The following is a 27,021-nucleotide window of genomic DNA, read 5'->3' on the forward strand; positions in this document are numbered from 1 at the left end:
TCCCAACGACAAAGGATATATTGGGCAAAGGTGCAAGTGTTATCCTCACCCGAGAAAGTTGTGCGATATTTAAGCGCATAGAGGAGATCCAGTTGCTGCTGCTTCCTAGCCGATGGGACAATAGGACTAAACCGCGAAGTTTTAGTAATCAAATAGGAAAAAAATTGGAAGCTAAATAGCGCTACTTTATCAAAATAGAAACGAAACATCGTTTACATCCGTAATCTCGCGAGATTACGAGTGGCTTGCTGCAATCTCACAGAAAAGAGTCATAAGTGTCAGGATTCTGAGCACACACGGCGTCCAGGCTGGATTTCATGTGTATTCATTATCAGGACACTTGTGTATGTGGCTGCACATCGTTCTAGTAAGAACACTGTGCTGCTTGTAAATGAATGGAGTGGAGTGCATGACGCTGACTGGTCACGGATTGGTCAGCGTCATACACATAAACATGCCCAGTTAAAAACACAATACACACCCAGTTGGACATAACGAAAAAAACAAAACGCCCAGTTGTCCATTTCAAAGCTCATTTGCATATATATATAAAATAGCTCATAACTTGGCCAAAAATGAAAGTTTTAAAAAAAACAAAACTTTACTGTTATCTATATTGCAGCGCCGATCACATGCAATAGGAGATGGGGGTTTCAGAATCTGGTGACAGAGCCTCTTTAAAGTCATTGTTGTGAACAGCCACACAATTTTGGGACACGCTGTGCTTTAAAAAACCACTGTTAACATTGGACCTGTTTTTCTATCTCACTTATTCATTCATTTTTATTCATTTATCTATTATTATTAATAACATTATAGTACCATTTTCTTTTGTCTAAGTATATGCATTGCCTTTTATACCTTAATTCATATATATACACTGTTAGGGCAGATTCAGACGAACATTGCGTTTTTGCGTGCGCAAACCACGCAGCGTTTTGCGCGCGCAAAAACCATTTGACAGCTGCGTGTGTCATCCGTGTATGATGCGCGGCTGCGTGATTTTCGCGCAGCCGCCATCATAGAGATGAGGCTAGTCGACGCCCGTCACTGTCCAAGGTGCTGAAAGAGCTAACTGATCGGCAGTAACTCTTTCAGCACCCTCGACAGTGAATGCCGAACACAATATACAGCAACCTGTTAAAAAAAAAAGAAAAAGTTCGTACTTACCGAGAACTTCCCTCCCGGCCGTTGCCTTGGTGACGCGCCTCTCTTGACATCGGGCCCCACCTCCCTGGATGACGTGGCAGTCCATGTGACCGCTGCAGCCTGTGCTTGGCCTGTGATTGGCTGGAGCTGTCACTTGGATTGAATTGTCATCCCAGGAGGTCAGACTGGAGGAAGAAGCCGGGAGTTATCGGTAAGTGAGAACTTCGTTTTTTTTTTACAGGTTCATGTATACTGGGATCGGAAGTCACTGTCCATGGTGCTGAAACAGTTTAACTCTTTCAGCACCCTGGACAGTGACTATCTCCTGACGTCGCGTACCGGAAATTTTTTTGCCGGGTTCGGCCAAAACGAGTTCGGCCGAACCCGGTGAAGTTTGGTTCGGTTGTCCGGGTTCGCTCATCTAAAAAGACACTCCGTTTGGATGTTTGGAAACAGAAAAGCACGTGGTGCTTTTCTGTTTACATTCATCCTTTTGACAGCTGGTGCGCTGTTTCAGTCGGTTCGCACGGAAGTGCTTCCGTGCGACCTGCGTGGTTTTCATGCACACATTGACTTCTATGGGTGCGTGATGCGCGAAATACGCAGAGATATTGAACATGTCGCGTTTTTTGCGCAGCTGACAAACGCTGCGCAAAAAGCACGGACTGTCTGTACTGCCCCATAGACTTGTATTGGTCTGTGCGTGGCGCGTGAAAACCACGCGGCCCGCACGGACCGAATACACATTTGTGGGAATCCCCCCTAAGGGGTTTTCACGCGCCACGCACAGACCAATACAAGTCTATGGGGCAGTACAGACAGTCCATGCTTTTTGCGCAGCGTTTGTCAGCTGCGCAAAAAACACGACATGTTCAATATCTCCACGTATTTTGCGCATCACGCACCCATTGAAGTCAATGGGTGCGTGAAAACCACGCAGGTCGCACGGAAGCACTTCCGTGCGAACCGACTGAAACAGCGCACCAGCTGTCAAAAGGATGAATGTAAACAGAAAAGCACCACGTGCTTTTCTGTTTCCAAACATCCAAACGGAGTGTCTTTTTAGATGAGCGAACCCGGACAACCAAACCGAACTTCACCGGGTTCGGCCGAACTCGTTTTCGCCGAACCCGGCAAAAAAATTTCCGGTACGCGACGTCAGGAGATAGTCACTGTCCAGGGTGCTGAAAGAGTTAAACTGTTTCAGCACCATGGACAGTGACTTCCGATCCCAATATACATGAACCTGTAAAAAAAAAACGAAGTTCTCACTTACCGATAACTCCCGGCTTCTTCCTCCAGTCTGACCTCCCGGGATGACAATTCAGTCCAAGTGACAGCTCCAGCCAATCACAGGCCAAGCACAGGCTGCAGCGGTCACATGGACTGCCGCGTCATCCAGGGAGGTGGGGCCCGATGTCAAGAGAGGCGCGTCACCAAGGACGCGTCACCAAGGCAATGGCCGGGAGGGAAGTTCTCGGTAAGTACAAACTTTTTCTTTTTTTTTAACAGGTTGCTGTATATTGTGTTCGGCATTCACTGTCGAGGGTGCTGAAAGAGTTACTGCCGATCAGTTAGCTCTTTCAGCACCTTGGACAGTGACGGGCGTCGACTAGCCTCATCTCTATGATGGCGGCTACGCGAAAATCACGCAGCCGCGCATCAGACACGGATGACACACGCAGCTGTCAAATGGTTTTTGCGCGCGCAAAACGCTGCGTGGTTTGCGCGCGCAAAAACGCAACGTTCGTCTGAATCTGCCCTTAATGTAATGTCATATCATTTATTAAGGTTTACTTATTCATTTATTCAATGAATTTATTATATATCATTCCTTTCATCTTGTTATGTATTTTAAGCTTTTTAATCGATATATCCTTGCTAGCTTTTGTTTCACTCCCCTCCCCCTTTGGTCATATCCACCATTTCAGCATTTTTTCCTCTGTCATCGTTCTATTACCCTTAATTTCCCATACTGTCACCTTATTCCCTATGCCAAAACTCTATTATTTTGTTTTATGCCTGAGTCTTTTTTACTTATACTAGGGTTTTTTTCCTCCTGTCAGCATCCTATTCATTAAGTTAGTGTCTTGCAACTATGGTAACCAGGGGCTCGGCTGACTGCCGACACCTCATTGGTTGGCCCCCAGCGTATTATGGATCTAGTGTCCATGCACTATAGCAACAGGGGCTTGGCCATGTGCTGGCTTCTGATTGGCTGCCTTTCTCTACATTGCTACAAATGATATGATTAGCTGTCCGTCTCTGCACTGCCTGATATACCAATCTCAAGATTGAGATATGGTTTTAACTATGGTGTGCAACTTGTTACAACGGCTCCCCCCTTTTTCTCGCTATATATATATATATATATATATATATATATATATATATATTTTTTTTTTTTAATCAACCACATTGACTTATTTATAAATATTGTTTTGCTGTACAATACTCTATTATAATACATATTTTTGTTCAAATCACTGTTTGTACGTCCCTTTTAAAATGCTTTTGTTTGATACTCTTTTAAGTGGCTTATGCAACTGCCACTCATGACGTCATTTTGTGTCGGTTTGGCATTTTTTTGTGTTTATAAACCACATTGTGTTTCGTTTTTTTATGTATACGGTCTGATGAAGACGCCTCTCTGGTGTCGAAACGCGTTGCCTGATTTAAAGCTGAATTACCAGTAACAAGCATGGTGACCTCTTACCTTGATGAAGTAGTGCTATTTAGCTTAAACATTTTTTTCCTGTTTGACTGCTTTAAATTGTTGTGTCCTCTAATGTGTGCAATTTAAAATATGCTTTCTACGGTACAACCTACATCTAAAAGACAGGCTGAGCGTACAGGGGAAAAATTTAATTCAACTTACTGTAGCAATGCCAATTTTTTGATTGGGTCCAACACCTCCATCAACCGCTCGTATAATTAAGATGTATTCTGACTTCGTTTCCCGATCCAGTAGAGTTGTTGTAGTGATTTCTCCTGTAAGCGAAGAAGGCATGCATTAAATATCAATATTAAATTGACGAGAAAATTGGGCTTTGTGATGCATTATTTAAAGTCTTTTCCTGGAAGCAATGCCAAGTCCTAGTGAAAGACAATTCCATAAGTTAAAGGGTACCTGTTAGCAGATTCATGCAGCCTGGACTACTGGCAGCATGAAATACAGACAAGCTTCTTCATTACAAAGAACTATATTTCGCTCTGAAACACCCCATTGTTTCAGAATTATTTTTTTTTTAAATAGTCAGGAATGGGGAGAAGTGTCCGCTGGGCAGCTCCACTCCGGCTTCGCCCCATCCAGCTTGGCTTAATTGACAGGTCTCTCCCTAAATACAAATATAATCAAGCTGAGTACTGGAGGGGAGATTCCCAGTGGGCAATTCTCCATATGATCGGCTTTTTGTGAAACTATGATTGCTCTAAAACACTGCTGCCTTTTGCAGTAAAACATATTTCTTTGTAATGAGGGAGCCTGTTGGTATTTCTTGCTGCCCGTTGGAAGGGCAGCAGAAATCTGCTGACAGGTTCCATTTAATAAAAAAAATATTTTATTTGAGATTCCTGTCTGAAATCTTCCTAAGTGGGATTTCATCACACATGTGGCTAGAAAAAAATAAATAACCAGACCATCACTAATCAAAAAGACTAAATTGATAATAATTGAAAAAATAAATAAAAAATATATATATATAGTGCTATATCATTGCTAAAAATCACTAGTTTCACAACTTTCCAGAGTGCCAGTTTTGTAAATATTGTGTAGTAATGTCGAAAAGGCAAAAACAGGAACTCGACTTGTAACTTAATGTAAATTATAAAAAGTCCTCATAATGAAAAAAGCACAAAAGTTTGTGTAAAAAAAATATTTTCCCATAAGGTAATTTTTTATGGAGAATATTTTGCTCTTATCATTGTGTAAAAGTATTGTATTTTTATGTGTGTTTTTAAAGTTTCTTTGTTTCCTACTTTAGAAGTAATCATTTCATGGATGTACCGTACTATATATTTTTGTTCTACAACAGAAAGATTGTAAATAATTAGTTTTGAATCTTCCTGACATTTTTTTTTGTGCTAAACCCCCATCTCTTTAATAGTGTTCCTTTCCCATGTGCTCCTAAAGCTTCTTCATTGATAGACAGAATCAATAGAGATATAAAAATTGGAGCATTTCAGTCGTAAGAAACTATGGCAGTCTAAGTACCGTATGGTCTACTGTAATTTACAAATGCTATTTTTATTTCGGCTAGACTTTTTACGGGGAAGCGATTATAGAGAAAAAGAAACAGAGTAACAATAAGTTTCCTTCACTCATGTTCTATCATCGGCTATTCCTAGCTAAACTTTACTGAGTGAGTGCAAGCCTATTGGGTCTAACTAAGATTAGTCTCATTTCAATGTTTTTTAATTCTGGGGAATAAGAAAAACATTTGTGCAACATCTAAAATTCAATGGATAAAACAGAGGGATATATATTTTTATCACTGATAAGTTTTGCTGGCGAGTTACATAATGCTTTACGAGCCATGATATTCCCTCAAAGAGGGGACTAATTGTTACATAAAGCCATTTTACATAGTTCCAAAGAAAATAAAACAACGAGCGTGTGCCACATATGAGATTAACTACAATGGACTGAGCCATTATTTGCTTTTTCATTTTAGTTTTTCACTCCCCGCCTTCCAAGAGCCATAACTTTTTTATTTTTCCGTCCATGGAGTGATGTGAGGGATTATTTTTGCGGGAGGAGTTGTAGTTTCTATTCTTACCATTTAAAGTACCATATAAAGTACTGGGAAACGGGAACAAAATCTTTGTGGGGTGGAATTGAAAAAAAACTGTGATTCCTCCATTGTTTTTTGTGTTTACGGCTTTCACTGTGCGGTAAAAATAACAACTTAACCTTATTCTTCGGCTCAATACGATTACGGTGATACCAAATTAAATATTTTTTTATATTTTACTACTTTTACAAAGAAAAAACTATTTTTTAGAAAACAAAGTTGTTTTGTTTCACCACATTCTGAGACATCACTTTTACATTTTTCGCCGATTAAGTGGTGTGAGGACTTATTTTTGCGGGATGAGCTGTAGTTTTTATCAGTACAATTGTTTGGTACATACAACTTTTTGATCAGTTTTTATTCCATTTTTTTTTTGAGAGCTAAGGTGCTTTATTTTATTTTTTAGGGCGCTTACAGTGCGAGTTAAATAATGTTGAATTGTAATATTTCTAACTTTTAAGAAAGAGGCGTTGCAAATTTTTATACATTACTTTAGAGGAAAAATGGGAAGAGGTTTTTTTTGGAACTTTTAATATTTCTTTTCACTACTAAAAACTTTAATTACAATTTTCTTTATGCATATTATTAGTCCTCCTAGAACTAATGTACAAAGACTAATGTACTAATGTATTGCAGTATATTGTTACTTTTACAGGCTCCTGTTAAGCCCTGCCTGAGTCAGGGCTTAACAGAGACAGAAAGAAGGTAGACCTGGGGACCTTCATTTGGCCCCTGGGCTGCCATGACAACCATCGGGGCGACGGGCCATCAAAGGGGGCTGCTCCCTCCTTCTAATGCTGCAGTCGCGATTGACCACAGCATTTAAGGGGTTAAACAGCCATTGATCCTGGCCGTTAGTCCCGGGTGTCAACTGTAATGCACAGCTGACAACCGGAGCGTATGAAGCAGGCTCGGTGCATGAGCCCGCTCCATACATCACCCCCCGCACCGGGACGTGCTATTACGTCGTGGTGCATGAAGGGGTTAAACAGAGGAATGAATAAGGTCCACGATGACAAGTATTGTTCATGTTAGAACACAAATCATCATGCCCAATCATCCACTGTGATATTTACCCATTTGTTATATAAAGCCACCTACTCAAAAATTTACTATCAAATTACATTGTAAATGCACAAATAATGCGTATGAACCAATATTTTTATAAATAATAAGATTTATACAAGCATGTAGCTAGAATCCTATATTAGCATCAATTCTAAGATCTAAAAACTAGCATTTTTTCATTGTCTTTTAGTCCATTTTCAATTAAATTACACTTAAAGGCATTTTCCTGCTTTTATATAAATAACGCTTAATCATCGTATAATGAAAACGTTCTAATATATTTTTCTAAAAATCCACAGCAAATCCCCCATGTCTAATGCCCCATGCACCCGACTGTGTATTTGCGTCCGCATACTATCCGCAATTGTGGAGCTGCAATTGCGGATAGTATTATAGGGCATATTATAGCCCATGGGCCAATGCACACGACAGTGGTTTCCACGATCTGTACATTGCCCGGAGCCCAAAAAATAAAGGACATGTCATTATACGGTCCGCATTTAAGATCCCAGCTCATTAACCTCATTGCACTTTTGTGTGTGCATGGTCCGTGATTTTGGACGGCCCGCGGGTGACACTCCTCGGGCTGTCCATGCCGTAATCACGGACCATGCAGACAGCTATGGTCATGTGCATGAGGCCTAAAAGTGGCCTTAAAATTATAAGAGCAGGGGGACTTTCCAATCTCTGAATAAAATACAAATGTGTCAGTTAGTGGACACGGAGACTTTGAAAATCTTGAGGCATTGAAACTCAATATATTACAAAGATGCATAACTTTTCATTATAGAATAGATCAAATTAAATGACTAAACAACCAATTTAGTAAATGTAAATATATAACATTTTTAACCCCTTTCCGACATTTGACATAACTATATTTCATATCTGGGAAAAAGGGTTTCTAGAGCGGGCTTACAGCTCTGCCTGCTTCATACCAAGCAGGTGTTGGCTGTATGTTACAGCTGACAATTTACTGTAACGGCCGGGATCAGAGTAAACTGAGATCCCGGCCATTTATCCACTTAGATGTGGCATCTTAGCTGTTAGAAATAGGGGCAGGCCCCATCGGTCAGCCCATTGGCGATGCGATTGCGGGTTGTCAATAGTTGTCAAGGCAATCTGGGGCCTAATGAAGGCCCCCATATCTGCCATCTTTGTGATTCTATAAACCCCTTCGGGACTAAGCCATTTTTTGTTTTCTTATTTTCCTTTTTTACTCCCTGCCCTCCATTGTCTTTTTGGGTTTTGTTTTTACGGTTTTCACCATGCGGGAAAAATGAGAACCTAACTTTATTTTGCAGTTTAAAACAATTATGGTGATACCAAATTTATATAGGTTTTTTTTATATTATACCACTATTACAAAGAAAGAAGTATTTAAAAAAAATAAAAAATTGTTTTGTTTCACCCCATTCTGAGAGCCATAACTTTTTTATTTTTTCGTTGATTGAGCGGTGTGAGGGCTTATGTTTTGCGGGATGAGCTGTAGTTTTTATTGGTATCATTGTTGGCACACACAACTCATTGATCACTTATTAATACACTTTTTAGTTTTTATGGCTGTTATTGTCCGAGTTAAATAATCTTATATTGTAATAGTTCAGACTTTAATGGACGCGTCGATTTTGTTTATTTTGACATTACTTTAGATGAAAATCGGAAAAGCTTTTTTTTAACTTAATATATATTTTTTCACTACTAAAAACTTCATTAAACTTTTTTTTACACATTTTATTAGTCCCCCTAGGCGACTTGAACCAGCGATCAATTGTCGGGGACATTTGTTGGGGATATAAACAAGCCCCACTGGCCGTTACCTGTGGGTAAGTAAGTCTTCAGCCACTGGTGGAAACAGAGGACTTGAATCATCCTTGGTATCAGCAGCACATGCTCTTATGGATCTCCCCGTGCCAGGATTTTTTATTGGTTAGATTGCTGGTACAATACACTGTAATTCTCATGTATTGAGGTATATTGTCATTTTTACAGGCTTCAGTTAAGCCCTTGGGGCCTTCATTAGGCCCCTGAGCTGCCATGTCAACCATCGGCACCCTGCAATTGCATCGTGGGGAGGGGTGATGGGCTGTCGGAGGGGGTCGCCCCTCTCTTTCTAACGTTTTAGATGCAGCGGTTGCGATTGATCGCAGAATCTAAGGGGTTAAACTGCCAGCAACAGCGCGACCGCTGTTCCTGGCCATTAGTCCCGGGTGTCAGCTGTAATACACAACTGACACCTGCAGCATATGGAGCGGGTTAAGCGCATGAGCCCACTTCATACATCACCCCCCACAGCAGGACTTGCTATTATATAGTGGTGTGCGAAGAGGTTAAGTCCTGCTCGAGGCAGGGTTTGAACGTTTCCAGTAAAAATTACAATACCGGACAGTACATAAATATTGCAGTGTATTGTGCCAGCAATCAAGCGATTGCTTGTTCATGTCCCCTAGGGGGACTGAATTTTTTTTAAAAAACTGTGAAATAAAGTTTCTTCAAAGATACAAACAATAAAAAATTCTAAAAGCAAAAAAAATAAATTATCATTTTCACCTTAATTTTAAAAAAACAACAAAAAAAACCCAATTTGTATTGCCCCATCCGTAAACGTCCAAATTACTCTAATATATGGTTTGTTAACCAGCAATCAAAATAAATGCCAGAATTACTGTTTTTGGTCAACCTAGCTGAAAAAAAATGGAATAAAAAGAGATCAAAATTCATACAGTTAGGTCCAGAATTATTTGGACAGTGACACATGTTTTGGCATTTTAGCTGTTTAACAAAACATATTGAATATACAGTTATATAATCAATATGGGCTTAAAGTGCAGACAATCAGCTTTAATTTGAGGGTAGTCACATCCTAATTTGAGGAAGGGTTTAGGAATTACAGCTCTTTAATATGTAGCTTCCTCTTTTTCAAGGGACCAAAGGTAATTGGACAATTATCTTAAAAACTATTTAATGGGCTGCATGGGCTATTGCCTTGTTAATCCATCATCAATTAAGCAGGTAAAAGGTCTGGAGTTGATTCCAGGTGTGGCATTTGAATTTGGAAGCTGGTTCTGTGAACCCACAACATGAGGTCAAAGGAGCTCTCAATGCAAGTGAAACAGACCATCGTTAGGCTGAAAAACAATGAAGAAATCCATCAAAGAGATAGCACAAATGTTAGGAGTGGCCAAATCAACAGTGTAGTACATTCTTGAAAAAAAAGAGCGCACTGGTGATCTCATGAACTCCAAGAGGCCTGGACGTCCACGGAAGACAACAGTGGTGGATGATCGCAGAATCCTTTCCATGGTGAAGAAAAACCCCTTCACAACATCAACCCAAGTGAAGAACACTCTCCTGGAAGTAGGTGTATCAGTATATAAGTCTACTATAAAGAGAAGACTTCATAATAGCAAATACAGAGGGTTCAGCACAAGGTGCAAACCATTAATCAGCCTCAAAAATAGAAAGGCCAGATTAGACTTTGCCAAACAACATGTAAAGAAGCCAGTCCAGTTCTGGAACAGCATTCTTTGGACAGATGAAACTAAGATCAACTTGTACCAGAATGACGGAAGGAAGAAAGTATGGAGAAGGCTTGGAAGGGCTCATGATCCAAAGCACACCACATCCTCTGTAAAACATGGTGGAGGCAGTGTGATGGCATGGGCATGCATGGCTGCCAAAGGCACTGGGTCACTAGTATTTATTGATGAAGTGACTGAAGACAGAAGTAGCCGGATGAATTCTGAATTGTTCAGGGATTTACTTTCTGCACAGATTTAACCATATGCAGCAAGGTTAATTGGACGTCGCTTCACATTACAGATGGACGATGACCCAAAACATACGGCAAAAGCAACCTAGGAGTTTTTTAAGGCAAAGAAGTGGAATATTCTGCAATGGCCAAGTCAATCATCAGATCTCAACCCGATCGAGCTGCATTTCACTTGCTTAAGACAAAACTTAAGGCAGAAAGACCCACAAACAAGCAACAACTGAAGACAGCTGCAGTAAAGGCCTGGCAAAGCATCAAAAAAGAAGGAAACCCAGCGTGTGGTGATGTCCATGGGTTCCAGACTTCAGGCAGTCATTGCCTGCAAAGGATTCTCTAGGAAGTATTTTTTTTAAAAACATTTTATTTATGGTAATGTTAATTTGTCGAATTACTTTTGAGCCCCTGAAATGAGGAGGCTGTGTAGAAAAATGGTTGCAATTCCTAAACGTTTCACAGGATATTTTTCTTCAACCCCTTGAATTAAACCTGAAAGTCTACACTTCAATTGTATCGCAGTTGTTTCATTTCAAAACCAATGTGGTGGCATGCAGAGCCCAAATCATGAAGATTGTGTCACTGTCCAAATAATTCTGGACCTAACTGTATGTACCTGAATGGTACCAAAAATTAGCCCTCTAAGGGCATGCCCACACGTGGTGGATTTCCTCCGCAGCTGTCCGCATCAATGCCGCATAGAATCTGCATTGCAGATTCTGCGGCGGATCTGCCCAAAATGTGCAGTAAATTGATGCGGACTAGCTGCTGCAGACTGCGGTAAAAGTGCTTCCCTTCTCTCTATCAGTGCATGATAGAGAGAAGGGACAGCACTTTCCCTAGTGAAAGTAAAAGAATTTCATACTTACCGGCCGTTGTCTTGGTGACGCGTCCCTCTTTCGGCATCCAGCCCGACCTCCCTGGTTGACACGGCAATCCATGTGACCGCTGCAGCCTGTGATTGGCTGCAGCCGTCACTTAGACTGAAACGTCATCCTGGGAAGCCGGACTGGAGACAGAAGCAGGGAGTTCTCGGTAAGTATGAACTTCTATATTTTTTACAGGTTGCTGTATATTGGGATCGGTAGTCACTGTCCAGGGTGCAGAAACAGTTACTGCCGATCGCTTAACTCTTTTAGCACCCTGGACAGTGACTATTTACTGACGTCTCCTAGCAACGCTCCCGTAATTACGGGAGCCCCATTGACTTCCTCAGTCTGGCTGTAGACCTAGAAATACATAGGTCCAGCCAGAATGAAGAAATGTCATGTCCAAAAAGCAAGACGCATCCGCAGCACACATAACATGTGCATGACAGCTGCGGACTTCATTGCGGAAATTAGAATCTCCATTGAAGCCAATGGAGAAATTCCGCCATGAGTCCGCAACCAGTCCGCCACTGCTCCGCAACATCCATTGCATGCTGCGGACACCAAATTCCGCACCGCAGCCTATGCTCCGCAGCGGAATTTTCCGCTTCGTCTAAACGAACCCTACTAAATAGAAGTGGAAGTCAATGGAGAAACGGCTCCGCTGCGGATTAACGCTGCGGAGTGTCCGCAGCGGAATTCAAGAGCAATTCCGCCACGTGTGGCTTTGCCCTTACCGCTCCGTTGACAGAAAAATGATAAAAGTTATGGCTCTCTTTTTAATAATTTTTCTTGGTAAAAGTGGTACATCATAAAAAACAAACTATAAATTTGTTAAATAAAGTTAACATATTTTTACTGCACGGTAAATGCCATGAAAACGAAACCTAAAACAACCTAAAACAAAATAGAGAAACCAATGATTTTTTCCCATTCCACCCCACAAAGATTGTTTTTTTCAGGTTCCCAGTACATTTTATTACATTTTAAATTAAAACGACCACAAGTCCTACAAAAAACAAGCCCTCATATGGCCATTTTAAAGTTCTAAAGTTATGGCTAATGAAAGTCGGGGAGGATAAAACGTAAATGAAATAAAATGAAAAAAGGGTAAAGTTTCTAAAATAGTTAAGCATAAAGAAGGTGATTCTTGCTACCTGGTTTTAAAACTATTCCTGAGCAGTGAAGGTTTGCTAATTTGCAACTCCCACGAAAAGTACTTATGACTTTACAAGGCATCAGTTGGACATGTCTGAGCATAGTGAACGCTCTATAGTTTAGCATTATAGAGTCTCAAGCAGCTGAAAGGGCTTAAACAAGTGTAAAGACTGCAGAATCAGCTGGTGCCTATTCTGAACGTTAGATTACTGCCAACAATATTTTTCGGTTCAAAGAATCATTTCAGCAAAAACTTTCATCATTAACATAACATTAATCTGCAATCCTAGATTACCGTAAAAGAGAGATTTTTAGATTTTTTTAATTAAAGCTATGACAAATAAACTGCAGATTACATGACTGAATTAAAGTTAAATGACTGTCTAGGCAAAATGTCATTAAAATATCTTTCTACTAAAATGTTAAAACTGTTAATGTGCCCAACAAATATAAACTAGAATGGAAGTCAGCCCCTCCAATAAAGCTTCTATTTTAAGTGTCATACAAAAGCATATGATAAACTTCTTTTAGACCAAATTTTCAACATTTATATACAGCTAACACTTATATTTTTAACATAATAAAATCACATTAATTGTTAACTTTAAAAGAGCAACGATATATCTCACAAAACATCACCTGATCGGGCATTGATCCGAAACTGCGGTGAACCATCCAAGGAGTATATAATGGACTCCTGACCATATTCTCTGGATCGATCCAAATCGGTAGCATTCAAAAACAGCACAGTAGCGCCTGAGGAACATTAGTAGAGAGGATAAATAAGAATGCAAGCTTTTTTTATGTAACAGGCAAATTCATATAAGATTTAAGGATAGTTTATAAAATATTTTACCTGCCATAATGTTTTCCATCACTGTAATGACATAAGATCGCTGGCTAAACGTGGGAGGGTTGTCATTCTCATCCTGGAAAGGGACAAAAATCTTAATTATGCAGCTTAAAGAAAACTCATTTACAGATATGAAGATATCATTTGTGTTTATCACATTACATTATAATTGGTTTGCTATTTTTTGGTAAATCGTCGAGACAGTACATGAGAAGACAGTACATTAATATGAGGGGTAGGAGAAATTTTCAGCACACACAGTGCCCTCTGATTCGGTATACAGTACCACACCTGAAATACCCGTCATAGTGGTTTTAAAGGTCACCGTGTATATATAATTGTACTAGTGCATTTGTAATAGTGTAAGCCATTCAAGCTATAGTTCAAATGTGATACCAACTACAGTGCTCATGTAAAAAACGATTTAGTTCAAACACAACAGAAACTATATATCCCAAATAAAATCAGCCATCATGCCCATATACCCACCATAATGACAACATAATGCCATTAAAAATATACCATAAAATAGTAGCAGCCATTATGTTTGTATAAAGCGGTTACATGCCCCACTGTTTGGTGCTGCGCTCCTCCATTAGCAAAGAGTTATGTGAGTAGCCAATAAGTAGATAATCATGTGCCATTTTCTCTTTCTGGGCTGTATATTTTTCAGAGATCAGCTTTGGAAGGTCATAATACGGATTGCTATTTAATAACTACTCTTGTTGGACAGCTCAACAAAAACTTGAGAACAGGGAGTCATAATGCCACAGATCATAGGAAAATATATAAATGTTATTACATACAGTATCATAAACACAAAATATATAAAAACAGAGTGAGGGTCTTAAATTGGAGTCTCTATGTGGATCACTCAAAAGACCATAGTACAAACAAGGGCATAGTATTAGGCTGGATTCACACGAGGTCATTACGGCCGTAATTGACGGACGTATTTCGGCCGCAAGTCCTGGACCGAACACAGTGCAGGGAGCCGGGCTCCTAGCATTATAGTTATGTATGATGCTAGGAGTCCCTGCCTCACTGCCGGACAACTGTCCCGTACTGTAATCATGTTTTCAGTACGGGACAGTTGTCCGGCAGCGAGGCAGGGACTCCTAGCATCGTACATAACTATGATGCTAGGAGCCCGGCTCCCTGCAGTGTGTTCGGTCCGGAACTTGCGGCCGAAATACGTCCGTCAATTACGGCCGTAATGACCTCGTGTGAATCCAGCCTTATTGTTACACATTGCAAAAAAATATGTATAGTAGACAGTAAACATAGGTTACTTAATAAGTTGTGTCCAATTAGACAAGTGCCGAATTGATCTAGTGTCATTTGTTTCAAATATCACCATACATAACAACATTCGGGTATCAGACACATGTTTAGATCCTATTTGAAAAAAATATATGTACTCTGCCCACAGTTCCGGGCATAAAACAGGGGAAAAGAATTGCCCTGAAATGTGAAACTATGCCCACCTGGTAATACCAGGGGGCCAGTGTAACAAGTCTTACCCATGGAGATGAAGTGGTCCACACGGGGACACAACACCCTGACGCGCGTTTCGCAGGTATCGCTTCCTCAGGGGGTAAGGACTTGTTGGACAGCTGCGGTATAAATTTCTTACCGTCCCATTTGGACTCCAATTAACAAGTCATCAGACATCTGCATTGCCATTTTAAAGCAGCGCAGTCGATTGTAAAACCCACCAAGAGATCCCACCACTGAGGCGGACTGCAGTGTAATAATACTATCTTGTCCACAATTTCCTATGGCCCCACATGGTTTATAGCTTCAAACTGAAGACGTGGGGCCAAAGGATGTGGACGCCTAATCATCACATCCAGTTGTGCTAGTTTAACATTATACCAAACCCTCCTTTGTTAATAGAGCAGCCTATGAAGGATTTCCACAAAATGTTGGGATATCCTACGGAAATATACATTCATTCAGCTAAAATATTTGGCATTGATGGTGGGCAACATTGTGTGGCTAACAATCAGTATTCACACTAAGGGTAAGTTCACACGTAGCGTAAATACTGTGAATTTTACGCAATGGATTTTGTCGCGGAATATCCACTGCATAATACAGTAGCAGCAAAGTGGATGACATTGGAACAAATTTCATCCACACGCTGTGTAAATGATAAGCAGAAACCGCTCAGAAATTGACCTGCGGCATATCAATTGTATTTGCGTAATCGCTGGTTTGTTTGTTTTTTTGCAGATTTTCCCCATTGAATTCAATGGGGAGGTAAAACCTGCAACAGATAGCAGATTTTTGCCTTGGAATTCTGCTGCAAAAATCACAACTCAGAAAAAAAAATCTTATACTTAAGATTATACTTAAAGTGCAGCTAAATGTTCGACAAACTTCTGACATGTTACAGTGACATGTCAGAAGTTTGTATTGGTGGGGGTCCGAGCACTGAGACCCCCACCAATCGCTAGAACGAAGCAGCTGAAGTGCTCATGTGAGCGCTCAGCTGCTTCGTGTCTGTTCAGCTATTTCCGGTGTATGAGCCCGTACAGCGATACATTTATTTCCGGAAAAAGCCGAACAGAAACGAAGCAGCTGAGCGCTCACACGAAGGCTTCTGACGCTTCGTTCTAGCGATTGGTGGGGGTCTCCGTGCTTGGACCCCCACCAATCCAAACTTATGAGATGTCACTATGACATGTCAGAAGTTTGTCGAACATTTAGCTACACTTTAAGCAATTCTGTGCTTCTTCGCCCTGGATGGTAGCCTGGGATGACGTTTCATCTCAGGTGACCGCTGCAGCCTGTAATTGACTGCAGTGATCATATGGTATGAAACATCAGCTGCAGGATGTCAGAGGGTACGTATAAAACTTTTATTTTTTTACGTGCAGTTTTCCACAGTGGACATTTAAGCTGAAAAACTGCACCACAATTTGGTGCGTTTTTTTCATCCGGAAATGCCTGCGGAGACCAGGACGGATACGCTGTGTGCTTTTACGCAGCGTATCTGCCCTGTGTGAACATAACCTAAAGGTGTTCTGTGAGGTTGAAATCAGGGCCCTGCACAAAAAACGCCAAATCTTCAAAACTCAAATCCAATGTATTTTCAACTTTGCTATGTCCAGCATATAAAAAAGGCAAGCTATTCCCAACATGACAATTGGGTACAAATTCTGCCTTGGCCGGAATTCTCCTTCAATAATCAAAGAAGTGAGTCGACTGCCTCTTCTCCTTTTTACATTGTGTACAGCCAACATCCACGAGTTCCTCTTCCTGTGCCAGCCATGACTCAAGTACCAGCAGCCAACACTTCCATTGGGACTTTTATTTACATCTGGCAGCAAACTAACGCTGCAATTCTCCAAGCAGTGGATCGCATGAAGAAGCATGCCGATAAAAGAAGAAAAGTTCCTCCTCAATTCTCTCCTGGAGTCAAAGTCTGGCTATCCTTGAGAAACATTAGACTTAAGATGCCTTCTCACAAATTTGCTCCCAGACTCCTCGGTCCTTTCGAAGTTCTGCAACGGATAGACCCTGTATCCTATAAACTTCGGTTGCCTCCTACTCTCAAGATTCCCAACTCATTCCCCGTGTCCCTCCATAAGCCTGTGGTTCAGAACCGCTTCAGTAAAGCTCCTAGATCTGCAGTTGCTCCCAGCAATTCTTCTGATGTGTTCGAGGTGAAGGAGATTCTGGACTACAAGAGAGTAGGAAGAAGAACTTTCTATCTAGTGGACAGGAGAGGGTTTGGTTCTAAGGAGAGGTCCTGGGAGCCAGAAGAGAATCTCAATGCCCCTACCCTCATAAGGAGTTTCCTCTTACGCTCCGGACCCAAGAAAAGGGGGCGTAAGGGTGGGGTACTGTCACGGCCGTGGTTGCGGACCGCCACCGTTCCTTACCTTGCGACGGCCGTGACCACAAACCATTGGCATCCTGTCAGCGTCTCCCTCCTAGGAGAAGTCAGCATTCGTGGCCATCCGGACCTGCCATCAGTGTTAGGGTGCACGTGCTTGCTCCCGGCCTTAAAGGGCCAGCGCACGCACATATTAAAGTTCCCTAACCTATCTCTGATTACCCTGGACTATAAAAATGGCTGCGCCATTCCACTCCTTGCCTGAGCATTGTTGTTGTCTACCTATGTCCGTATATCAAATGGTCTCTTAGTGTTATCCTATTCCCAGTGTTCCCGTGCCCTGCTATCTGTATCATGTGTCCCATGCTGTATGTGTTCCTGAGCCTTTTCTAGTGTTCAAGTCGTGTTGTGTCATCTGCTACGCCTGCTGTTATACACCACGTCTGGTGTCATCTGCCACTCCTGGTATCATCCGCCACATCTGGTGCTACCTTCCACGTCAAGTTCCATCGGGGCCAAAGCCTCTGCTACTGTCTGGACTCTCTCAGGTACCCTTGTGCTAAGAAAGTTTGCATAGACTTTGTATTGACTGACTTGGCCAGCTGCCACTTCGCTACGGCGGAGCGGCCTAGTGGGTCCACATACCCCTAGATTTTGACAGTTATCAGTTTATTTATGCTCATTTCCACTACTTACTAGTACTAACTCAAGTACATTTTTCTCAATGAATACTGCTTTAATCACTGCTATTTTGAAAGTTATATCAGCCTTGGTTAGAAGTCTCTGAATGCTTTCTTTCAGTATATGACAAACTGATTTGTATTTCATTTGGGTCTGCTACAAACTGACAGTCTTAGCCATAAAAAGCAATAGACTTTTTGTTTTGATTTTACCTGTAAAAAATTAAAAGTTGTATTCCGTAAGGGTTTTGATCTTTAAAACTGCATTTGGCAGGTTTCAGAGGAGTAGTCAGTCTGCACATCAGGGCATGTATTCAAGCTGGCAATCGTGCAGCAGGCAGCAAATCAGAACATATATTCAAAGGGGCAGTCTGGCTGTGCGTCATTTCATAAGTGCTACCCACATAAAAAATCTTGTTCTAGTTCAGAATTCAATCCAATTGCTATATGAGAATCAAAAGGCATAATGTTTCATACATATGCAGCAATCTAGAGGAATCTGTAGTGTGCTGACAATAAGCTTTATGTTTAGTAGGTAAGAAACAAAGACTGTAACAGTTTTTATTTTTTAAAAGAAAATGCTATGTTGGAAAACAGAAACATTACTGCACTCATGTACATGTAGTGGCTGTAAACCATGTGTTTTACCTGTACAAGCCACACAGTCAAATACTGCATTGTGAAACAGTACCAATCTGCAATAAAATGCCAAAAAACTCATGGTGCATTACCGGCATATGACTGTTACGTGAACAAGCACCTAAACACTCATAGTGTTGAACACACCTGTTACCAATTTACTGGCTACATTGTGTCAGCCGAAAACAATAAAGGTACCATCTCAAGAAGCGGCAGCCATATGCGGTCAAAATCACACCTGCATGTGAGGCCAGTGACCAGTGGCGTAACTATAGGGGTGGCAGCGGTCGCAATTGTGACCCGGCCCCCTGCATCACATCAATGAAAAGTTACTATAGTAACTGGGGCCCGTGTAATAAACTACACGGGCCCGTTACTATAGTAACTGACAGTACTTACCCCCCTCTTCCGTAGCGCAGCAGAGCTTCTGACGTCACAGCGCTGTGTGCAGCGCATGATGTCACAACGCTATGCGCTGCGCACAGCATCCCGACACTTGATGGAGTGAGGACTTCTGCTGCAGCCGAAGAGGACGGTAAGTTTAAAGAGGCTCTGTCACCAGATTTTGCAACCCCTATCTGCTATTGCAGCAGATTGGCGCTGCAATGTAGATTACAGTAACGTTTTTATTTTTAAAAAACTAGCATTTTTGGCCAAGTTATGACCATTTTTGTAGTTATGCAAATGAGGCTTGCAAAAGTCCAAGTGGGTGTGTTTAAAGTAAAAGTCCAAGTGGGCGTGTATTATGTGCGTACATCGGGGCGTTTTTAATACTTTTACTAGCTGGGCGTTCTGATGAGAAGTATCATCCACTTCTCTTCAGAATGCCCAGCTTCTGGCAGTGCAGACACAGCGTGTTCTCGAGAGATCACGCTGTGTCGTCACTCACAGGACCTGCATCGTGTCAGACGAGCGAGGACACCGGCACCAGAGGCTACAGATGATTCTGCAGCAGCATCAGCGTTTGCAGGTAAGTAGCTACATCGACTTACCTGCAAACGCCGATGCTGCTGCAGAATCAACTGAAGCCTCTGGTGCCGGTGTCCTCACTCGTCTGACACGATGCAGGACCTGTGAGTGACGTCACAGATCTGCACTGCCAGAAGCTGGGCGTTCTGAAGAGAAGTGGATGATACTTCTCATCAGAACGCCCAGCTAGTAAAAGTAGTAAACACGCCCCGATGTACGCACATAATACACGCCCACTTGGACTTTTACTTTTAAACACACCCACTTGGACTTTTGCAAGCCTCATTTGCATAACTACAAAAATGGTCATAACTTGGCCAAAAATGCTTGTTTTTTAAAAATAAAAACGTTACTGTAATCTACATTGCAGCGCCTATCTGCTGCAATAGCAGATAGGGGTTGCAAAATCTGGTGACAGAGCCTCTTTAATATTAGTGTCTTGCTGAAGCTGACGGGTCGGGGTCCGACTCCCGGGACCCCCGCCAATCAGCTGTTTTGAAGGGGGTGCAGCCGCTCGTACGAGCGCTACTTCCCCTTCATTCCTATCACTTTCTCACACTGAATCATTCACAGTGTGAGCAAGTAAGGAAAATGAAGGGGAAGCAGCGCTCGTACAAGCTCTGCACCCCCTTCAAAACAGTTGATTGTCGGGGGTCCTGGGATTCGGACCCCGACCCATCAGCTATTGATGGCCTATCTTGAGGATAGGCCATCAATGTTTAGGGACTGGGCAACCCCTCTTAAGCCTACCGTGTGTTAGGCTTAGATACAGGGCCCCAGCAGACAGTAATCTTATTCTGTATAAGATTGCTGTCTGCTGGAACCTGTATCTAAGCCTAACTTAGGCTTAGATACAGATTCCAGCAAACCGTATCACACATGTACATGGGCCCTGTATCTAAGGCCTCGTTCACATCTGTGTTGGGGTCCCGTTCTGACGTTCCGTCGGATCTTTCCGTCAGTCGACTACGCTATTGCTTCCAGCAAAACGACGGGTCCGATGCACAACAGAGACAAACGGAAACCATGGGCACCAGATCCGTCACAATTCAAATCAATGGTGATGGAAACGGAAACCTCTGGGTTCTGTCTGTGTCAGTTTGTGTCTGTTCAGGGTCCCCGTTCTGACGGAAAGCTCAGACAGAACGTCAGAATGGGACCACAACGCAGATGTGAACGAGGCCTAAGGCCCTGTTGATATCACCGCTGCCCTTCCGTTAAGGGTTTCCGTCTGAGGTTTCCATCGGGTTAACCCCTCAACGGAAAGGCAAACGGAAACCTTAGCTTTCGTTTGTATCACCATTGATCTCAATGGAGATGAAAACTTTGCTAATGGTTTCCGTTTGTCACCATTGTGAACGAGTTCCGTTATTTTGGCAGAATCAATAGCGCAGTCGACAATGCAAAACAACTGAATCCTGTCACAGCGGTGACAAACAGAAACCTTTAGCAACGTTTCCATCACCATTGAGATCAATAATGAGGGAAACGGAAGCTGAGGTTTCAGTTTGCCTTTCTGTTGAGGGGTTAACCCGACAGAACCACCCAACGGAAGGGCTGCGGAGATGTGAACAGGCCCTTACTAATGTTTTTTTTGTGTGTTTTTTTACAGGTTCGGTCGTTGGACTACGTCAGATTCGAGGACTACTTCGATGATGGCTTTTTTATTCTCAATAAAATTCTTAATGAGGGTTGTGTGTTTTTCTTTTATTTCAATCAATCTATTTTTTCTATGTCTTTGTATTTTTTTTTTAAACTTTATCGCTACCGACTTACTAATGGCTGCTGACTGATTGACAGCATCCATTACTAAGGCGGGGCTCAGTGTTAGCCGGTGCAGAGGCTAACACTAACCCCCATTATTACCCCGGTACCCACCGCCACCAGGGATGCCAGGAAGAGCTGGGTACGATCCAGTACTCGACCATCTGTAGTGATTATTAGGCTGGAAAAGCCCAAAAACAGTGGCCCTTCCCACCCTGGTAATGCTAGGCTGCTGCTGCGTTGTATCTGGCTGGTTATCAAAAATGGGAGGGGACCCCACATAATTTTTTTTTAAACTAAATAATTGGAAAGAACGATGTGGGGTTCCCCCATTTTTAGTACCAGCCAGATAAAACATAGCAGCAGCCTAGCATTACCAGGGTGTGAAGTGCCACTGTTTTTGGGCTTTCCCAGCCTAATAATACCAGCCTGTGGCCGTCCCAGTGCCCCTCCATCACTACAGATGGTTCGGTACTGGATCGTACCCGGCTCTTCCCGGTAAACCTGGTGGCGGTGGGTACCGGGGTAATAATGGGGGTTAGTGTTAGCCTCTTCATGTCTAACATTAAGCCTCACATTAGTAATGGGCGTTGTCAATAAACCAGCGGCCATTACTAAGGTGGTAGTAATAAAGTTAAAAAAAAATACAAAGACTTAGAAAAATATTTTATTGAAATAAAAATCCCACACACAACCCTCTTTATCCTTTTTTTTTGAGAAATTAAAAAAAACGCAGTTATCGAAGTAGTCCTTGAACCTGAAGTAGTCCAACAACCGAACTTGTAAAAAAACACAAAAATAATCAGTAACACATAAAAAAGGAAAATAATTATTCATCTTACCATTCCTGGGTCCTGCGCTGGAGCCGCAATGTCAGCGAGCTGAGCCCTATATCAAATACTATTGTGTGGTACTGTCTGCTGAGCCACTGTATCTAATCCTATCATGAGTGCTACGGTCTGCTGAGCCACTGTATCTAATCCTATAATGTGTGATACTGTCTGTTGAGCAACGGTATCTAATCCTATCCATAGCTATAGGGTCGTATTTGTTAGGGATCTGCCAGGTACTTCATCTAGCTATACTCCTGGGATTAATCAATCCACACCTGAGGCCAGACCTGCTCGACTGACACCATCTCCCACCAACCAGGGTGGCAGGCTCAGGAGTGGGAGAGCCTATCGCGGCCTGGTCTCTCAGAGTTAGCTCCGCCCCCTGCCCTTTATTACCTGCCCTGTGCTCTCCCTCAGTGCTTGTAATTCTTTTGGATTCCTGGCCTCTGCTGCTTGCTCCAGCCTGCTTCTGCCGTGCTTCTGCCTTGCTGCAGTTCTGCTTGACCTGCTTGCTTGCCCTGGCTTGCTTCTGTCTCTGTGCCTGCTCGGGTGTACTCACTTCGTCCTGGTCCTGACTGTTCGTTCGCCGCCCCGTTTCCTCGTGGCGTTCCGTGGCTACTGCCCCTTCCCTTGCGTGTTCCCTGTTTGTCTTCCTGTGCACTTAGCCAGCGTAGGGACCGCCGCCCAGTTGTACCTCGTCGCCTAGGGCGGGTCGTTGCAAGTAGGCAGGGACAGGGCGGTGGGTAGATTAGGGCTCACTTTCCCTTCACCTCCTTCCTGCCATTACATAATTACAAGCCCTTACCTAGTCTACCATTTCTCCTACGCTGACGCTATCATGGACCCCCTTGAGACCCTGACCCAGCAGATGCAGGGCCTCTCCCTACAGGTCCAGGCCCTGGCCCAAAGGGTCAATCAGGGTGACGCTGCTTTAGTAGTACCCCTCACCTCACCTCTAGAACCCGACCTCAAGTTACCTGACCGGTTTTCAGGGGACCGTAAGACGTTTCTCTCCTTCCGGGAGAGTTGCAGACTGTATTTCCGCCTAAAGCCCCACTCCTCAGGTTCCGAGAACCAGCGGGTGGGTATCATCATATCCCGACTCCAGGAAGGGCCCCAAGAGTGGGCCTTCTCCTTGGCTCCTGACGCCCCTGAACTTTCCTCTGTTGATCGTTTTTTCTCTGCCCTCGGACTCATTTACGACGAGACTGACAGGACTGCTTTAGCCGAGAGTCAGCTGGTGACCTTACGTCAGGGTAGGAGACCGGTTGAGGAATACTGTTCTGATTTTAGGAAGTGGTGCGTAGCTTCTCAGTGGAACGATCCGGCCCTAAGGTGCCAGTTTAGGTTAGGATTATCTGACGCCCTGAAGGATCTGCTGGTTAGCTACCCCTCGCCTGACTCCCTTGACCAGGTTATGGCCCTAGCAGTACGACTTGACCGACGTCTCAGGGAACGTCAGCTAGAACGCTTCAGTGTGCTCCCCTCTGACTTTTCTGTGATTCCCCCCGAGGTCCCGTCTCCTCGCCCCTCCACGGAGGACTCGGAGGTACCTATGCAACTCGGGGCCTCCATGTCCCCTCGACAACGTAGAGAGTTTCGCAGAATGAATGGTCTCTGCTTCTACTGTGGGGACGACAAGCATCTACTGAACACCTGCCCCAGGCGCAAGAATAAGAAGCCGGAAAACTTCCGCGCCTAAGTGATCATCGGGGAGGTCACTTGGGCGCACAGGTATTTCCCGTTAATGTGAAACGCAATAAAATTTTGCTTCCCTTTCAGGTCTCGTTTGCTGGCCGGTCTGCCACGGGCAGTGCTTTCGTGGATTCTGGCTCATCTGCTAATATCATGTCTGTGGATTTTGCTATGTCTCTAAAGATGCCTTGTATTGATTTACCTTATCCCATCCCTGTAGTAGGAATCGACTCAACCCCCCTTGCTAATGGTTATTTTACTCAGCATACTCCTGTTTTTGAACTCCTGGTTGGCTCCATGCATTTGGAGCAGTGCTCTGTACTGGTGATGCAGGGATTATCATCTGATCTGGTATTAGGTCTTCCCTGGTTGCAGTTGCATAATCCCACATTTGATTGGAATACTGGGGATCTCACCAAATGGGGTAATGAATGTCTTATGTCATGTCTTTCTGTTAACACTATTTCTCCCCGGGAGGAGGTAAACACGCTTCCTGAGTTTGTTCAGGACTTCGCCGATGTGTTTTCTAAGGAGGCCTCCGAGGTGTTGCCCCCCCATAGAGATTACGATTGCGCTATCGATTTGGTGCCTGGTGCCAAGCTTCCTAAGGGTAGGATATTTAATCTTTCATGTCCTGAACGTGAAGCGATGAGGGTGTATATCCAAGAATGCCTGGCCAAGGGTTTCATTCGCCCCTCGACTTCTCCTGTAGGTGCTGGCTTCTTCTTCGTGGGGAAGAAGGATGGTGGTCTTAGGCCGTGCATTGATTATCGTAACCTGAATAAGGTCACCGTAAGGAACCAGTACCCACTTCCTTTGATTCCGGATCTTTTTAATCAGGTTCAGGGAGCCCAATGGTTTTCTAAGTTCGATCTACGGGGGGCATATAACCTTATCCGCATCAAAGAGGGGGATGAGTGGAAAACTGCGTTCAACACACCCGAGGGTCATTTCGAATACCTGGTCATGCCCTTTGGGTTGTGTAATGCCCCTGCTGTCTTCCAGAATTTTATTAATGAAATCCTGAGAGAGTACCTGGGTAATTTTCTTGTTGTGTACCTTGATGACATACTGGTGTTTTCCAAGGACTGGTCCTCCCACGTGGAGCATGTCAGGAAGGTGCTCCAGGTCCTTCGGGAGAATAATCTGTTTGCTAAGACTGAAAAATGTGTCTTTGGGGTACAGGAGATACCATTTTTAGGGCAAATCCTCACTCCTCATGAATTCCGCATGGACCCTGCCAAGGTTCAAGCTGTGGCGGAATGGGTCCAACCTGCCTCCCTTAAGGCGTTACAGTGTTTTTTAGGGTTCGCCAACTATTACAGGAGATTTATTGCCAACTTCTCGGTCGTCGCTAAGCCTCTTACGGACCTTACCCGCAAGGGTGCCGATGTCCTCCATTGGCCCCCTGAGGCCGTCCAGGCCTTTGAGACTCTCAAGAAGTGCTTTATCTCGGCCCCCGTGCTGATTCAGCCCAACCAAGAGGAGCCATTTATTGTGGAGGTTGACGCTTCCGAGGTGGGAGTAGGGGCCGTCTTGTCCCAGGGTACCAGCTCCCTCACCCATCTCCGCCCCTGTGCTTACTTCTCTAGGAAGTTTTCGCCCACGGAGAGTAACTATGATATTGGTAACCGCGAACTTCTAGCCATTAAATGGGCTTTTGAGGAGTGGCGGCACTTCCTGGAGGGGGCCAGACACCAGGTAACGGTCCTTACGGATCACAAGAATCTGGTTTTCCTAGAATCGGCCCGGAGGCTTAATCCTAGACAAGCTCGGTGGGCACTATTCTTTACCAGATTTAATTTCATGGTTACCTATAGGGCTGGGTCCAAGAATATTAAGGCTGACGCTCTGTCACGTAGTTTCATGGCCAATCCTCCTTCCGAGAAGGATCCCGCTTGTATTTTACCCCCTGGTATAATCGTCTCTGCCACGGATTCTGATTTAGCTTCTGATATCGCGGCTGATCAGGGTGCAGCTCCCGGGAACGCCCCTGGGGACAAACTGTTTGTTCCCCTGCAATACCGGCTGAGGGTACTCAGGGAAAACCATGACTCCGCTCTATCTGGTCATCCTGGCATCTTGGGCACCAAACACCTCATTACCAGAAACTATTGGTGGCCTGGGTTGCCTAAAGATGTTAGGGCTTACGTCGCCGCTTGTGAGGTTTGCGCTAGGTCCAAAACCCCTAGGTCCCGACCTGCGGGCCTACTACGTTCCTTGCCCATTCCCCAGAGACCTTGGACCCATATCTCCATGGATTTTATCACCGATTTGCCTCCATCTCAGGGCAAGTCGGTGGTGTGGGTGGTAGTCGACCGCTTCAGCAAGATGTGCCACTTTGTGCCCCTTAAGAAGCTACCTAACGCCAAGACGTTAGCTTCTTTGTTTGTGAAACACATCCTGCGTCTCCATGGGGCCCCAGTCAATATCGTTTCTGACAGAGGGGTACAATTTGTTTCCTTATTTTGGAGAGCTTTTTGTAAAAAGTTGGAGATTGATCTGTCCTTCTCCTCCGCCTTCCATCCCGAAACTAATGGCCAAACGGAAAGGACCAACCAATCCCTGGAACAATATTTAAGGTGTTTCATCTCTGACTGTCAATTCGATTGGGTCTCATTCCTTCCCCTTGCTGAATTTTCCCTGAATAACCGGGTCAGTAACTCGTCAGGTGTCTCCCCGTTTTTCTGTAATTTCGGGTTTAACCCAAGGTTCTCCTCCGTCTCCCCTGGTTGTTCCAATAATCCTGAGGTAGAGGAGGTTCATCGGGAACTGTGCACTGTCTGGGCCCAGGTTCAGAAGAACCTAGAGGCGTCCCAGAGCGCACAAAAGATTCAGGCGGATAGTAGACGTTCTGCTAACCCCCGGTTTGTCGTCGGGGATTTGGTCTGGTTGTCGTCCAGGAACTTGCGCCTTAAGGTCCCGTCCAGGAAGTTTG

The 27,021-nt window shown here is 43.6% G+C and overlaps 1 protein-coding gene across 3 annotated transcripts in view; it reads right to left on the reverse strand.

Moving 5' to 3' along the window:
• The window catches only part of CDH23 (cadherin related 23), an 818,455-nt gene that overhangs the window by 253,540 nt on the left and 537,894 nt on the right, over window positions 1-27,021 (reverse strand). For all 3 annotated transcript variants that reach the window (XM_075841683.1, XM_075841681.1, XM_075841682.1), the window contains exons 18-20: window positions 13,660-13,732; window positions 13,443-13,559; window positions 4,028-4,140 (exon numbers count right to left, since the gene is read on the reverse strand). In XM_075841683.1, the coding sequence (XP_075697798.1) occupies window positions 4,028-4,140; window positions 13,443-13,559; window positions 13,660-13,732 (303 nt within the window). The remainder of the gene's footprint in view (window positions 1-4,027; window positions 4,141-13,442; window positions 13,560-13,659; window positions 13,733-27,021) is intronic.

The sequence above is a fragment of the Rhinoderma darwinii genome, chromosome 11 (genome assembly GCF_050947455.1).
Source record: "Rhinoderma darwinii isolate aRhiDar2 chromosome 11, aRhiDar2.hap1, whole genome shotgun sequence".
NCBI lineage: Eukaryota > Metazoa > Chordata > Amphibia > Anura > Rhinodermatidae > Rhinoderma > Rhinoderma darwinii.